General features: G+C 43.9%; 1 protein-coding gene across 3 annotated transcripts; it reads left to right on the top strand.

Moving 5' to 3' along the window:
* Positions 1-10504: 10504 nt before the first annotated feature.
* On the top strand, positions 10505-16217 carry LOC308151682 (collectin-11-like). Of its 3 annotated transcripts, none has more exons than XM_080524594.1 (8): positions 10505-10636; positions 11653-11783; positions 12397-12468; positions 13364-13435; positions 13519-13572; positions 13698-13793; positions 14134-15981; positions 16090-16217. In XM_080524594.1, the coding sequence occupies exons 2-7, from the start codon at positions 11654-11656 to the stop codon at positions 14541-14543; spliced, it is 834 nt and encodes a 277-aa protein (XP_080380720.1). In that variant the 5' UTR covers positions 10505-10636; position 11653; the 3' UTR covers positions 14544-15981; positions 16090-16217. The 3 variants fall into 3 exon arrangements, with proteins under 3 accessions (XP_080380720.1, XP_080380721.1, XP_080380719.1); XM_080524595.1 differs by having other exon boundaries at positions 10506-10636; positions 11629-11783; positions 14152-15981; XM_080524593.1 differs by having other exon boundaries at positions 10506-10636; positions 11629-11783.
* Positions 16218-16238: the final 21 nt, after the last annotated feature.

Genomic DNA, 16238 nt, shown 5'->3' with positions numbered 1-16238 from the left:
ACGTATTGGAGCAGGTAGACTGTCTACCCCGACCTGAAAGAAGCTCTCCACGTATTGGAGCAGATAGACTGTCTACCCCGACCTGAAAGAAGCTCTCCACGTATTGGAGCAGATAGACTGTCTACCCCGACCTGAAAGAAGCTCTCCACGTATTGGAGCAGATAGACTGTCTACCCCGACCTGAAAGAAGCTCTCCACGTATTGGAGCAGATAGACTGTCTACCCCGACCTGAAAGAAGCTCTCCACGTATTGGAGCAGATAGACTGTCTACCCCGACCTGAAAGAAGCTCTCCACGTATTGGAGCAGATAGACTGTCTACCCCGACCTGAAAGAAGCTCTCCACGTATTGGAGCAGATAGACTGTCTACCCCGACCTGAAAGAAGCTCTCCACGTATTGGAGCAGATAGACTGTCTACCCCGACCTGAAAGAAGCTCTCCACGTATTGGAGCAGATAGACTGTCTACCCCGACCTGAAAGAAGCTCTCCACGTATTGGAGCAGATAGACTGTCTACCCCGACCTGAAAGAAGCTCTCCACGTATTGGAGCAGATAGACTGTCTACCCCGACCTGAAAGAAGCTCTCCACGTATTGGAGCAGATAGACTGTCTACCCCGACCTGAAAGAAGCTCTCCACGTATTGGAGCAGATAGACTGTCTACCCCGACCTGAAAGAAGCTCTCCACGTATTGGAGCAGATAGACTGTCTACCCCGACCTGAAAGAAGCTCTCCACGTATTGGAGCAGGTAGACGCCACAGTCGCTGTAGTTGTTCTGCTGAGGGACCCGTGGGTTGGAGCCTCTCATGGAGAAACTCCTCTGGGTGCCTTTCCTCTCCTCCCACTCCACCTCCAAGTATCTGAAGAGAATTAACAGAATTCAGGGTTTTCATATCACACTAGAAGAGCCATGAGAGTTCACGGTGACCCCTGTGAGTAAAAAAAAAAATCTATCTTTGCACTCGATCAAATATCAGGACCCTCCTTTCATGACTTTTCCTAGATATGTGCGTTCTACCACCCAGTATCCTTACATTTTCAACATCACTTCAGGATAAGATAGTATAAAGCTGTTTTGCAGTTTTTCCGTGTAGGGCAGGCTAAAAAAAGAAGTGCCATCTAGTGATCTCTGTGTGTAAATAGCAGATTTACATTCTAAAAAGGGGGTCTATTTGACCCCCAAGGCAGCGCTACTAGTAGGTAATAGGCACGGGTGTTGTAGTGTTAACTCCTTCAGTGGCATGGGTGAATAATAAAGTCGCCCAAACTGTCAACACTCTTTTATTCATTTTGGTGAATAAAGAGCACCACGGGCAACGTTATTCACCAAAAAATGCATAAATTATGATGCTTCATTTTGTAGCCAATCAAAGTATAGTTGCTAGGTTAATATCACATAATACGCCGGAGGTGGATGGCAGCGTTTTATTATATTATAATAAAACACTTCGCACTCTAGGTGGTGAGTGTTCCGGAATTCTTTGGCAGTTGATGAGTTAAAGAAAATGACCTGCTAACTAACAAATGAACAGAAGGTAATTGTCTTACTCTTGCAGGGTCTTCACCACCCGATTTCTAGCGTGGCCACCCAGGGAGTCCATGATCAGGATACAGGGTCTGTTTCAGGTAAATAGGATTGGATACGATTAACAGTCATTGAAGCCTTTCTACAATATTCCTTTCACTTTTCCATGAAGTAGGCTCCTAGAAATTCAGAGTGAATTACTGTGGTGCCATCTAGTGACAGTAAAGCGAACAACACAGCACCAAGAGACGAGAGAGATCAAACTACACTTCTCTGAGCCTGTTAGATGGTGACGGTGAACCGAGGTAGTAGGACTCACTGTTTATAGGTTGTAGGTTTGGACAAGATCTCACTACTGTCCTGCTGTTCATCTTCATTCAACTTGTCCTTGAAAAAAAAAGAGAGAGAGAGAGAGAGAGAGGGGGTTTGGAATCAGTGTTAGTAGGTTAGTAGAATCAACCATTTTGAGGTCTTGGGCGCAGTGGTTCAAAACTTTTAATCTGGATCAGAATCAGGCAATGTATCTGGCTGATTCCGAGTCGTATAGGGCAAATCAGCCAGCTCGATCTGATCCTGGATAACAAAAAAGAATCAGGATCATTCTGATCCAGATTAAAAGTTCTGAACAACTGGGCCTTGATGACGACATCTTAAAGAGATGGAGTGAAGTTATATTCCACCTATGGAGTCTTGCCTGCGATTAAACGTTTACTTTTCAGAGAGATATTACCTCAGAATGTATGTTTAGGTATAGGGCTGAGGGTGTTGATGGGGGTGGGGCCTCCGGGCCTCCGGGGGAGGTGGATGGCGGCGTGCAGCAGGAAGGGTCAGGGACAGACTGGGGATCCTCTAGGCCAGGGAAGCAGAGGACTGCCAGGAACCAGTGAGCCCTGGAGGAGACGAGAGGGTTTCAACAAGGACAGGAGGAGGAGAGGTAGGAAAGAGGAGGCAACTCAAGTAAACGTACGAAAGGGAAACCGAAATTCAGAGATTACTCTTACCCGAAAAAGTCTCACAATGATTTATGACACAACATATGCTTTTCATTGTGTCACATCCCCCATGTTCTGACCAACTGTGAGAGTACAGGAAGGGGGGAGGACTCACGATTTATTAATGGGGACAAAGATGAAGTCCTTCTGGAACAGGTCCACGTTCCTGGTCCATGTTCTGACCAGCCGGTGCCGCCGTCTCTTCGCACTGGAATGTAGTCGGGAGTTTTTGCACAAAACCAACAGAATATGTGACACGTTCTAGTGTTTTGGTCCGCATGTCGGCATTCGATTTAACGTTCTGACTTTTCTTTCGAAAAAAGTTAATACATTTCCGCGTTGTTGAAACTCAATGACGCATCGCTAGTCAACTAACACAGCTTGTTTTATGAGCCTGCTAACAATGTAAAGTAAGGTTATAGGTAGCAGAGGGGATTACTCACAGAATCCATTGCGTTGCAGTACTTTGGCTTGACTAGCGAGTTTGTGTTGTGATTCTCACCAACGTTGTAATGTATTTCCGTGTTTCAAAATAAAAGTCCCAACATTTTGATTGGTTGCCGCCATGCGGACCAAAACACTAGAATGTGTCACATATTCCACGCGGACTCTGTAATAATTGCATCTTTTACAACTTCTGCAATCCCTGGCAATACACTACAGCACGTTACACATGGCATGAAATTAATGTACAGCACAGCTGAGCGTGTATGACAGTCAGGATGTCCCGTGCTTACGATAGGCCCTCCTTTCCTGAGCTTGTTCCCTGCTCTGTCTGAGTGAGCCGCTTGTAGAAGAAGGAGCTGAAAATGTGAGTCCTGCTAGCGTCCTCTTCCTTTAGCTCTGCCAGGACCAAGTACCTTCATGAACCATAAAGAGCCACGCTGAGCAATGCAAAACACCACAGGAATGGCATGTTTTTGGGGATTATCAACTACACATATTTAGACCGTTTAGCAGACACTTTTATCCAAAGCGACCATACAGGACCGTGAACCCAAGGGAGGCCGGCGGTGGGGGAAATCAGAGGACGGGCTCATTGTAATGCATGGAATGGAATGAGAAATGCTACCGCAAACATGGGTGATTGATACCGTTCCTCATTCCATCTGTTACAATGAGCTCGTCCTCTGATTTCTCTCTGTCAGCCTCCACTGCCTGTTCAAGGGAAGCAAGGTTGCTTCACTCACTTCAAGTAAAAGTCGATGATGACATCGTTGAGGAACTCTCCCTGGCTGAGGCAGTGGAGGTCTTCATTGGTGACAGATATACTTCCTCTGGCCGGGGGAGGCGGGTACAGGATCAGCCTGGTCACATGACCCCCCCCAAAACATCATGACAGAGTCAAACAAAACAACGGATTTTGCACTGAACTGCTTGAACTACACTTTTGTATGACACGTGATATATAAATAATGTTTGATTATTTGATTCATTGCAGTATTCACAACACCAACACCAATGGAGCTTCAACATTGACCCCCGCCCCTGACCACCCCCCCGGCCACCACCACAGACAATACAAATAGTTTTTTGAGCATCTGGTTATCAACCAGTTCTATATACATTTCTATATAAATCCAGTCTGTTTGTATCTCCATCATTATCATCACAATGAAGTTCACCCACACCTCTGGACCGGCCCAGCGAACGCCTCAACTACGTCATCATCGATGGCTACCACCAAGTCATCTTTGGCCTCCACTACGTCGTCGTCGTCATCGTCATCATCATCATCATCTTCATTACTGTCAAAGATACGTGTTGGCGGAGAGAGCTGAGGGGGCGGGGTTTGTGTGCGTAGATACTGACTGGAGATCTCGGAGACCTTCCACTGACACCTCTCAGGGGTCTGAGAGGACCTACAGGGGTACAGGGGACTCTGGGGGGGTGTAGGGCGAGAGCTGCCAGGCCTCTTGTGGGGCACAGGGGGACAGAGAATAGTGTTTACGAACTCCTGCTGAAAGGCGTCAGAAGGCCGAGGAGTTCCAGAAGCGTACGGAAAGGTCTTGGAGACCTTCTGCCAAGATAAAGACAGAGAGAGGACACATTACATAACCAGAACTGTGATGTGGTGATCAGAGAAGGCTGGTGGGGATCGATGACAGAATACAGCACTCCTAACCTCAACAACGAACAATTTGTTACCTTCATACAAGTTCAACTAAACGACTCACCACATTTCGAGGACATTTGGGGACTGAGGACGATGCATCTAGATCAGTCGCGATGCTCTCCCTTCTGATTTGCATAAGGTTGGCTGCTCTGAACGGCAGGCTTCTTGTGAAGTCCACCACAGAGTTCGCCCTGCCGATCTCAGCCAAGATTTTATTGAGCTGAGATTGGACCAGTTCCGATAGCGCCGTCGTACACACCAAGATGATATAGTTCTCACCGAGACCTGTGAAAAGTCAACAAAACAAAGACCCATCTTAAATAAGGACAGCAAAGCTAAACTGAGTTTATTTTTAATATCCTGACACAGCAGAACTATTATTGACTTGATATATGCACTCCATGCGTGTGTCAAGTCAGGAACCTCAGCCTATGGAAGGTAAAGTCTACTGTACAGTACAACAAGGGAGGCTGGTGGAGGCAGAAATCGGAGGATGAGTTACTGTAATGCAAGGAATGGTGTGTTGGATTTGCCATTCCTCATTCCATTCCAGACAGTGAGGCCGTCCTCTGATTTCTACCTCCACCAGCCTCGCCTGCTGTACAGGTAGCTGTTGTGTGTGTGTGTGTGTGTGTGTGTGTGTGTGTGTGTGTGTGTGTGTGTGTGTGTGTGCTCTGGGTGACCTACTTAGAGCCTTGCTGTCGTACCAGAAGCCCCCCAGGGTGCGGCTCATCCCCAGCAGGAGGCGCAGACGGTGACACTCCCACTCGGTGGTCTTGAGGTAGAGGGAGGCCGTACTCTCGCCGAAGCACTGCTCGCAGCTGGTCAGAGCAGAGGCCGGGAGACGCACTGACACCAATGGATTAAACCAATCATTTCATTTCATTTCAATTCACTTCCATCCCATTCAGTGAAATCATGCGTGGCGACTAAGCACATACAAGAAGACCAGGGGAGGCTAGTGGAGGTAGAAATCGGAGGATGGGTCTATCGTAAAGCATGGAATGGAGTGAGGAATGGTATCAAACACGTGTTCCTCATTCCACTCCATGCATTACAATGAGCCTGTCCTCCCATTTCTACCTCCACCAAGCCTCCCCATTTCTACCTCCACCAAGCCTCCCCATTTCTACCTCCACCAGCCTCCCCTGAAGAAGACATCCCATATAAGTCATAGAATATTGTGCAATAATACATCAGAGAGTTCAGCATGGCTGCACCTACCCTCTGGAACTCCATCCCCACAATGATCCGCAACGCCCCCACCCTGGACTCCTTCAAATCAGCCCTTAAAACCCATCTGTTCACCAAGGCCTTTGGCCCCTAGTCACTGTTTTGCTTTGTTTGTTTTCTGTTTTGTCTGTCTGACCATTCCCCTTTAGAATTGTAAAGTGTCCTTGGGTTTTTGAAAGGTGCTATAGAAATCGAAGTTATTATTATTATTACATGACATGATATTTAGGGACAGAAACATCTCAAGAGCCTTTGCATACTGCAGGTAGGTATAGTATACCTAACTCACCTCATGTTCCTATTCTTACCTTGGTCATCAATGTGAATGTATTCTGTTGTAAACTGAGGAAAGAAAAAGTCATTGAGTCAATGCAATAAAACAATATCTGTATCATCTAAATGGGAAATCGGAAACATAACATACCGGTACATCTGGGGGGTATTCCATCAACGTCGCTAAAGAAAAATACAGGTTTATTTTTGATAAGTCTCGCAAGTTTCAGCAAAATACACCTGGATTTTCCTTTAGCGATGTTGATGGAATACCCCCCTGGCGTGTCTAACACAGTACACGGAGATACTATTATGTAAAGTGGGAACTCACAGTGACAGGCTCTGTGATATTCCTCCTCAGTGTCCCTATTCTGGCAAACCTACAGTCCAACCTGACAGCTCCTACAACTCCTCCTCTCTTCTTAGGAGGAGGAGGAGGAGAGGATGGAATAGCTGCCTTGCTTTTACTCTGTTTGGAGGAGGAGGGTTTTTTGAACACCAGATTTCCAAGCTGTCAAAAGGAAAACAATTGAATCAAATGAAATAAGCCACACGACAGAGACAGTGATGAAAGATGTTCATTGAAATAAACAATCACCCACAATGCAGTGCTTCAAACAGAAATGAAAAAGTTCACATATTGATATGTGAATCACGTTCATTGAGTAAACAATTTGATCAGCAGTCCCCCCAGATTCCAGTCATGCATTCAATTGACCTACGGTATCAATGACAAACACTGCTACAGTGCATATTAATTACTGTTATTAAAGAGTTTCTCCAAAGTACCGAATCTGTCATGCGCATCTTCCTTGGTATTCGGATCTTGATGTCACAGGGATTGCTGGTGAAATAATCATCATCAGCTGTGTCCACACTTCCACCAGGGGGCGATGGTGAGGACAGGGTGTAGCTGGCAGTTCCCCTGGTGAAGCTCGCTGCTCCTGAGATATTTTGATCATCGTCGCTAGACTGCACAACTAAATGAAAAAAGAAAAAAAAGAAGTTGAACACAAAAATAATGAGAGTTATGTCAGACACCGGATTCACTGCAGGGTTCCTACAAGTTTCAAAAAGTCACATTTTAGACCTTTTAGAGCTTTTTTTAGACCTCTTGGAATATCATTTTAGACCTATTCGCGACACACCATATAGCTTTTTGTCATCCTCGAGGTGTGTTTGTGGTCGAGGTCGAATAGATGATGTCCTTATTTAACTTCTGCTCAATAGAACACTGCTTATACACCAATGTATTTATCCCAGACATCTAGTGTTTGTAATCATCAATCAACAACCTTGCATACCATAGGGATTTACCTGCCGTTTCTGGGGGCGGGAAGTGTATCCTGGTTGATATCGGTCTTGGTAAATGCGGTGTGCCACCACTCCTATGAAACAAAAGTTTGCTAGATCATGATTAATGTTTCCGAATCAATGTCTAATTCTTTTTTCTTTTAAAACAGGTGAGATCATCTTGAGGTCCAAACCTGAAAGTGTTGTTCTGATTCTGAACGGCAGAAAAAGCATGGTGGAAGACTCTGGTTTGGACCACTACCCCATGGGAGGGTATTGGGCTGATGTACCTGTTGTGGATCGGACCACACTGCACTGTTCCAGATTGAGAACTGAGAAACACCCAAAAAAAAAGCATTCACATTCAGTTATGATGAGATAATATTTGAAGTACTGGATTGTCACTGTCCTAGCGACTGTCCTAGGTGCCAGGTGGTGGAACGAGCTTCCCACTGCTGTCAGGACTGCTGTCACTACCTATCTTCTGCTATAGTTGAAGACTGAAGGCCCATCTCTTCAGGTGACATCTTGACTGTCCCTCCTAAAGACCTCTTCGACCCCACTACTCCTATGTACAGTTTCTCTACTGTAATGACATGACTGATGATTCACTTAATTTAGACAATGTACAAATGTACTTGTTGTAAGTCACTTTGAGACAAGGCGGCTGCTAAATGTCTAAAATGTAAATGTACACCGAAGTAATCCCCTGGAGGTTATCAAACATTGGCAAGAGTAAACTAAACGTCATGGATTAAACACATGACTTACCACTTTGACATATTCCCGATCCCCAACATATTGCAGCCTGTGGCATTTCCTCTAAGAGATTTCTTCATTGGTTTGTTTTGTTTAGCATTGAGGTCTTTCATTTTCAGAAACTGTTGGGAATGTTCTGTAAATGATCACATTGCTGAGTGGGAAGAGAAACAGACAAGTTACTACTGTTAGCTTAGCTAGTTGGCTGTGGAGCTTACCAAAATGTTGTGAATAAGCAGCTAAATAATGGAAAACGTAGTAGCCTAACCAATGCACAAACTAAGGCTGCGTTCGTAAATTCGCTCTGAGAGCGCCGGAGCGCACACTGGGTTAACGTCATAAAGGGATCAAGTAATTAGATTGGACAAGAGGCACACCATGAGTGCTGATCAGATTTCCAGAGCGTATTTACGAACGCAGCCTTACTGACTTGGCTAGTTCATTGCTACATCATGTTAGCAATCTGAATGGTTGAAATGGCAGAGCACACAACCCATATAATCACTCCTTGCCTGTCACTCTCCGACTGGAACTCATTGGTAAGGCTAGCGTGCTAACGTTTAATGTACAATTATACGTTTAAATTAATACAATACATACATAGTAATTCACATAATTATTCGAATTATTCATTGTAAATCACAGACGTGTTCTAATCAATATTTGGGGACGACGAAAGTACAAGTGGCACCCCTACCTTTGCTCACCTTGTTTTCCAATTATCTACGTTGTTTGTTTGTTGTCATCTTCTTCTTCTTCTTCTTTTTATTTGATTGGCGGTTGGCAACCAGCTTAAGGTGCATTACCGCCACCTACTGGACTGTGTGGCGCATTACCACCCCCTACCGGACCGTGTGGAACGTTAGCTTGACAGGTGGAAAATTGTAAATGAAATAAATAAACAAAATGGTGGGGAGGGGTAGGGGGAAAAATGTAAATGAAAGAAATAAACAAAATGGTGGGGAGGGGTAGGGTTAAATCCTACCTATCAATCCTGTTTCTTTCAGATATTTAATTACCTGGTTATTTACTGTATCTGTGTTTCCAAGTAAGTTCCCTACAGTAAACCTTAACTTAGCTTTCTGAATTGCTGCTTTCAGGAGCTTTCTCTGTTCTTCATATTTTCCACATTCCAGCAGCACATGCTGAACAGATTCCGGGTTATTGCAGTGTGCACAAATGCCGTTTGGGTGTTTTCCTATTCTGTAAAGTGTGTCATTCAACCCAGTATGACCTATCCTGAGCCGGGATATCACTGTCTCTTCTTTCCGGTTCCTGCCCATCCTACTTCCTATTCCGACTTTCTTTTGAATGTTAAACAAATGCCTTCCTGTTTCATTTCTGTTCCAGTTTTCTTGCCATAGTTCCTGCATGTGTTTGTTAATGATTGATTTTACCTCAGCTTTACTAAGTGGAATATCCATTTCTATTGATTCTGATTTAAGTGACTGCTTAGCTAATATATCCGCATCTTCATTTCCTTCTACCCCTACATGAGCAGGAACCCAAACAAAGCAAACAGTGATATCCATACTATATATTACATAAATTAAATGATGGATCTTGAAAACAATATCCTGTCTGCATGATTTCAACGATCTGATACTTGACAGTGCTGCCCAACTGTCAGAGGCAATGAGTGCATTACTAACCCTATTCTCTACCAACCATTCTAATGCTGTCAATATTGCTAGGAGCTCCACTGTGTACACTGATAAATGATCAGTGGTTCTTTTTTTAATTCCTGTTTTATACTGTGGGAAGAATACTGCAGCTCCTGTACGTCCTGTCTCTGGGTCTTTTGAGCCATCTGTAAAAATTAAGAACTTGCCTGTATAGTGCTGACCAATATAGTTTTGTACCACATTCCCTGTTTGTTGTCATCATCAAGAACAGTCAACTAAACTGAAGGCTAAAGAGCCTGGTGACCAATCAGCCTCAGGTCACGTGAGTCAGGTGTCTCATCAACGCATCATGTGCCAATCATACCACCCTCCGGTGACGCTATTATAAAATAATAATACAAAAATAAATAAAAAATTAAAATAACTTTTTATAGGCCTACATTTATATTAAAACATTTTTCAATAGGCTACAGGCCTGTACACATTTGAAGTGAAAATCAACAATTGACCTCAGTTCCTAATCCCCTTTGAAGTCGAGTCAGTGTGCTATCAGACATGTAGGCCTATGCTGTCAATGACCCCCCCATGCTTTCCCATGCAATTATCTGGAGGCCCCAGCTGGCTGGAGGCGTTATCTGTGTAACTGTTTATGGATGCCCTATCACACACATTCTACAGCCCTGAGGAGGAAAAATGGAATCCTTCAGAAGGACCACCAGTGTTCTAGCCCCTGTTGACTCATGAAGATCATTAGAGAGACCCCTCACACTGAGGATACTGTACTCGCTTGTTCTGGGGGTCTGGGAAACTGCACAAAGGGTAGGTTACATTTAGAAATGTCGTTAGAAATGTAAGTTGTCCTAATATGTGATGTCTACTGTATGTTTAGTGCTGTATCTGCTGTTGGACATGAATTTTCCCCTTCGGGGATTAATAAAGTGCTACTTTAAACTACTCTCTACTCATGGAGACCGTTTGTGAAACTCATATAATGGTGACTTGTGCAGATTTGCAGGCTGTACTATAGATGTCGTACAGCAACTTTAAGTTGTCTATGCAGAAGATTCATTGATGGATGCTATTTATCTGTGCAGACTTTCAGATGTAGGCTACTCAGTGTGTACTATAGTATGTTGTGTGTCCTAAGGCACTTAAACAGCAATTTCATAATAAAGTCACAAAAAGTTAGCTTAAAGTAAGTGATAAAGGGGGACCCATGTCTTCTAAAATGTGCTTGGTATGTATACGTTCACGTTTAGTTTTTGATATAATAGATTAGGCAAGAGGCTTGATTCCTAGTTTGATTCACGGATGTTTGATTGTATGCGATTCACATTTGAGTTGACGTGGGCTGCTGTACCAAAGCAGACTGCATGAGTTTCATGGAAGGAGAATCTTGCTCTTGTCTTCTATCATCGTAACAACAATGGAGGTCTCTACTCAATAATCTGTCAGCCAATCAATCTCATTGATACTGGGATTGTAAACCAATGACAGCATGTTTACATTGGCAGGTTGAAACCATCATGTATTGTTGTGCTGGATTAGGAACATTATCGAGTACACTGAGCCCAGCAGGGTTCCGATTAATCAGATTTCCATGTCCTACTGTATGCAACAAATTATGTTGGATAATAGGCTACAGAAGTACTTAAGTGTTTGCTAGAAGTAGTGGTTTTTTCTCCACTTAAAAAACAGCAATATCTTTCATTCTAATAGAAACTAAACAACATGTTTTGTAATCATGCTGCAGTGGTGTGTCTGTCTGTCTGTCTCTCAGGTGTTGTGAGATATCTTTGTGTGTCTTCCAGTCTACCACCTACTCCATGTTGCAGGATGGGAGGAGAGGAGCTGATGTCTTGCGTGCTTGTCTCTCTGCTGGGCCTGGCGCTGGTGCAGTCAGGCCACTGCCAACACATGTCAGACGAACCCTGCAACGTCCAGATCCTCGTCCCTGGACTCAAAGGCATACAACATATACTGTAGACATGTATACACACTCACACACACACACACACATACACGGACGCACGGACACACATGGACACACACACACGTATGCATGCACATATGGACAAACACAAACACGCAGACAGACACACACACACACACGCACATATTGACACACACACACACACACACACACACACACAGACACAGACACGGACACACACACACACACACAGACACACAGGGACACACACACGCATGCATGCACACATGGACAAAAATAAACACACAGACAGACACACACGGACAGACGGACACACACAGACACACACACACACACGTACACACGTATTCATGCACACATGCGTGCGTGTGTGTGTCTGTCTGTGTGTTTGTGGACAAACACAAACACACAGACAGACACACACACGCACACACACGGACAGACGGACACACACACACAGGCACACACACACCACCTACTGTATACAAACAATGAAGTCTGAAAATATGCCCAAAAAACAAAGGGCTGTAGTGCACATCACAACGTTCATTAGCAGGTGTATGATTGATAATGTAGTACATTAAATGTACTGTATAGTTTGTTCAATGACTTCTCTGTCTGACAGGAGACCCGGGGGTCAAAGGTGAGAAAGGAGCACCTGGGAGACCAGGAAGAGTCGGCCCACCGGGGGCAGTAGGTACGTTGTAATTGTCTTTTTAAAACGGGATTAACGAACAATAAAGCCTCACCAAACGTCACAGGATTTGCTCTCTCCCGCTTTAATTTGTCAGTGCATTTGCATTTATATTTATAATTTGGGCATTTAGCAGACGCCTTTATCCAAAGCGACTTACAACTAATTTGTCTAAGTAAGTGAATCATCTATCCATCAGTCATCATAAGAAAAAGTAATCTCCTGAAAGCAGTGGGCAGCTTGTTCCACCAGGACACCAGGACAGTGAAAAGTATAGAATCTATACTATAGATGTTCAAGTAGGGAAAAGACCACCACACAGACTGACTGGGATCCGTCTTGCTAACAGCAGAAGGATGCTGCAGGCTGGTTACATCACAGCTAGGCTGTCCAGAGCAGCACATTGTTTACTAAAGGTCAAAGGTCGTGTGAGAAACGATACCCAGAATCCTGGACTGATGACAAGTGTTTACTGCAGTGGGTAATGAGGACTGGAGGCTCTCTGTCTCCGTATCTTAGATTACACACACAGACTGATGCTTTGCTGTTTAGGCTATTCTAACATTAGATTACAGGCTTGTTTTTAAGAATCTATACAGAATACAATACAACAATGAAAAAGAGTTCAGCCTGGTCTAACTGAATGAAGAAGACGGAATGTCATACATTTGGGCATTTAGCAGACGCCTTTATTCAAAGCAACTTACAACAAATACATTTGTCTAAGTAAATGAATCATATCAGTCATAGCAAGAAAAAGTAATCTGTGCTGGGGCCAGGGGGCCATTGGCAGTCACAATGCTAGAAGACGGAATACAGTAGAGTGTATTTTCTCTCAGCTAGTTGTACTGTTTTGACGATGACAATGAAGAATACAAATGTGTTTTCTGTTGTGTAGGACATCCTGGACCTAAAGGGCAGAAGGGCATTATGGGACATTATGGGAAAATGGGCCCCAATGGAGTCAAAGGTAAAGATTTCCTGCTGTGCTAGTGTTTTTTTTCCTTCTTTTTTGGGACTAATTTTTGCCTAAAACAATGTTTCCACTCTCAGGTGTAAAGGGAGATATGGGGGATCCTGGACCAAAAGGTCCCAATGGAGATCCAGGTAGAACACCAGCTCTTCTGGATGTTTCTAGATCAAATCTGCCCATCAAATAACAGTTATGGAAACAATGTTACATTGGAGATAACTGTGTAACTGTTTACCAAGTCATTGTTTTGTCTTCCCAGGTGTACCGTGTGAATGCACCCCTCTGAGGAAGATGATTGGTGAGATGGACAACCACGTGGCCCAGTTAACCAGCGAGCTGAAGTTCATTAAAAATGGTACGATTTTGAGACTCTTGATAGACATGCAGCATCGAAAATATGTTTTCCAATGTTTTCCCCACAAACAATAACTTTAACACTGAATTTAGCTAACAGTCTTAGATTAATATATGCCATTTAACTGACACTTTTATCCAAAGTGACTGACATTGCAGTGAATGCATAGATTTTTCAGTATATATGGTCCCAGCAGGACTGGAACCCACAATCTAAGCGTTGTTAGCTCCATGCTCTACCGAGCTTTGTTTGTTGTCATGGACAATGTGATGTGAAACGCTGGGGGTGTATGTACAGTTATGTCAGTGTGATTTTAGAAATACAAGTGCCCATTTTTCAGCACTGCCGTCCTCTGCAGCTGTCGCTGGCATCAAGGAGAGAGATGGTAAGGTGTACCTGCTGGTGAAGGAGGAGAAGCGTTACTCTGACGCTGAGGTCTACTGTCAGGGGCGGGGCGGACACCTCGCCATGCCCAAGGACGAGGGGGCGAACCGGGCCATCGCGGGGTACATCACGGAGGCGGGCCTGAACAGGGTGTACATCGGCATCAACGACATCGACCGCGAGGGACACTTCACCTACGTTGACCGCTCTCCCATGAGCACCTTCACCAAGTGGCGGGAAGGGGAGCCCAACAACGCCTACGAGGACGAGGACTGCGCTGAGATGGTGGCGGCCGGCGACTGGACTGACGTGGCCTGCAACCCCACCATGTACTTTGTGTGTGAGTTTGACAAGAGCAGCGTCTGAGGGTCCTGGTGGGTGATGGTCCTCAGTGTCAGGACCTTGGAGAGGCGTGATATACTGTGGAGGTAGAAGTCGGAAGACGGGCTCATTGGAATGATATACCATATACCATTTAGCTGATGCTTTTAAATGTCTTACAGTGCAGTGAGCGCATACGTTTGTCAGTATATATGGGCCCTGCAGGCATCGAACCCACAACCTAAGCGTTGTTAGCAGAATGCTTTACCAACTGAGCCACAGAGTGAGGCATGGTATCAATGTTACCTTTCCTGATTCCGTTCCATGCATTACAATGAGTCTGTCCCCCGACTTCTACCTCCACCAGCCTCCCCTGATACAGATATTCTGTAGGTAGGCTATCCACCAATGCTCTGGTATAAGAGGATATTGACATGCAACTACTGTTGTGATAAACTTTTTCACTTTCCCATTTACTGCCTTTTTTTTTTTTAAACATTTTCCCTGGAGTCTTATCCACTTCATTTCTACTCATAAAGTTGTATGTTGTCAATTCTTTGTCTTTTACATTTGTTCGTTTTGTGAGTTTAAGTGAGGAAATATATATTTGACTAAAACTGTGCATCAGCTAACAATATTATTTTTATGTGCATTATAAATGATTATTTAAACATTATATTCTAGAGTAGAGAATATGTCATGTATTATCCCTAATCTCTGCATTTACTGAAATGTTTTGTGACTTGCAATATACAGTATGTATTTTTAAACTTGAATGTGTTTTAAAAATGTATGGTAAAACATGTAGCTTTTAGTTTTACTTTCAACGTTTTGATTCAGTGTGTATAATCCATGTCAAGATAATGCCTTGCTCATATTTTCATGTGTTTGTCTGTCAACATTTCATAACAGACATCTTTAGAATGCATAGTATTACTTACTGGACATTTCACCACTTTATAGAAACGACTTTATAAGAACCAGATAAGCTAGGTGTTTGTGTTTTGTAGCTTGATGAAGCTTCAGATGAACCTGAAAGTGCATGATGAAAGATGATAAGGGAGGTGTGAAACTAATGGTAGTCCAGAGGTCGGCACTGGTGGGTTTGTGCAATCCATGTTGTGATCGTAACTCATAGGGCAAAGGAGTGTCTTTACGTAGAACAGGAATGTGTTTGGTACTGTATGTTTAGCAGTGAATAAGACTGTAGGATGTGTTGCTTCTACATGTACTGAGTCTAATGTATCTCTATTCTGAATTGTGACCTGTTTGGCAACACTGCGTAATCAGAGATGCAGACAGTAACATGTGTTTTGGTGTTGCTTATTTGACTGTGTTGTTCCGCAAAGTGGTCAGCTGTGGCCTTTGAGTGGTTCTCTTTGAATGGGGGTCGAGAAGATGTGTTCGAGGTGGATCTGGAGTCCAGATCTGACGCGGGTCTCCTGAGGCTGCTGCCAATGGTCAAAGCCTCCAAAACAGCTTTGTAAGTAAGAAATAAATCACCTTTTTTTGAAGATGAATTTACATAACAGTATTACATTAATCGTGGTAGTGGTGTAGGTTAAGACTTTTTCATGTTCTTATCTCTTAGGTTGCATTTCAGCAACCTCACTGTTATAAGCTGCAGTCCGTTGGGCTTAATCCTCACATCAGAGACCTCCTATCTGAGAGATCTGGACCTGGGCTTCAATACCATCAAGGACGGGGGGGTGATGGAGCTCTCTTTAGGACTAGTGCACC

Source organism: Nansenia antarctica (assembly GCF_963989245.1).
Source record: "Nansenia antarctica genome assembly, chromosome: 2".
Classification (NCBI taxonomy): domain Eukaryota; kingdom Metazoa; phylum Chordata; class Actinopteri; order Argentiniformes; family Microstomatidae; genus Nansenia; species Nansenia antarctica.
This window is presented reverse-complemented; position numbering and strand designations above follow the sequence as displayed.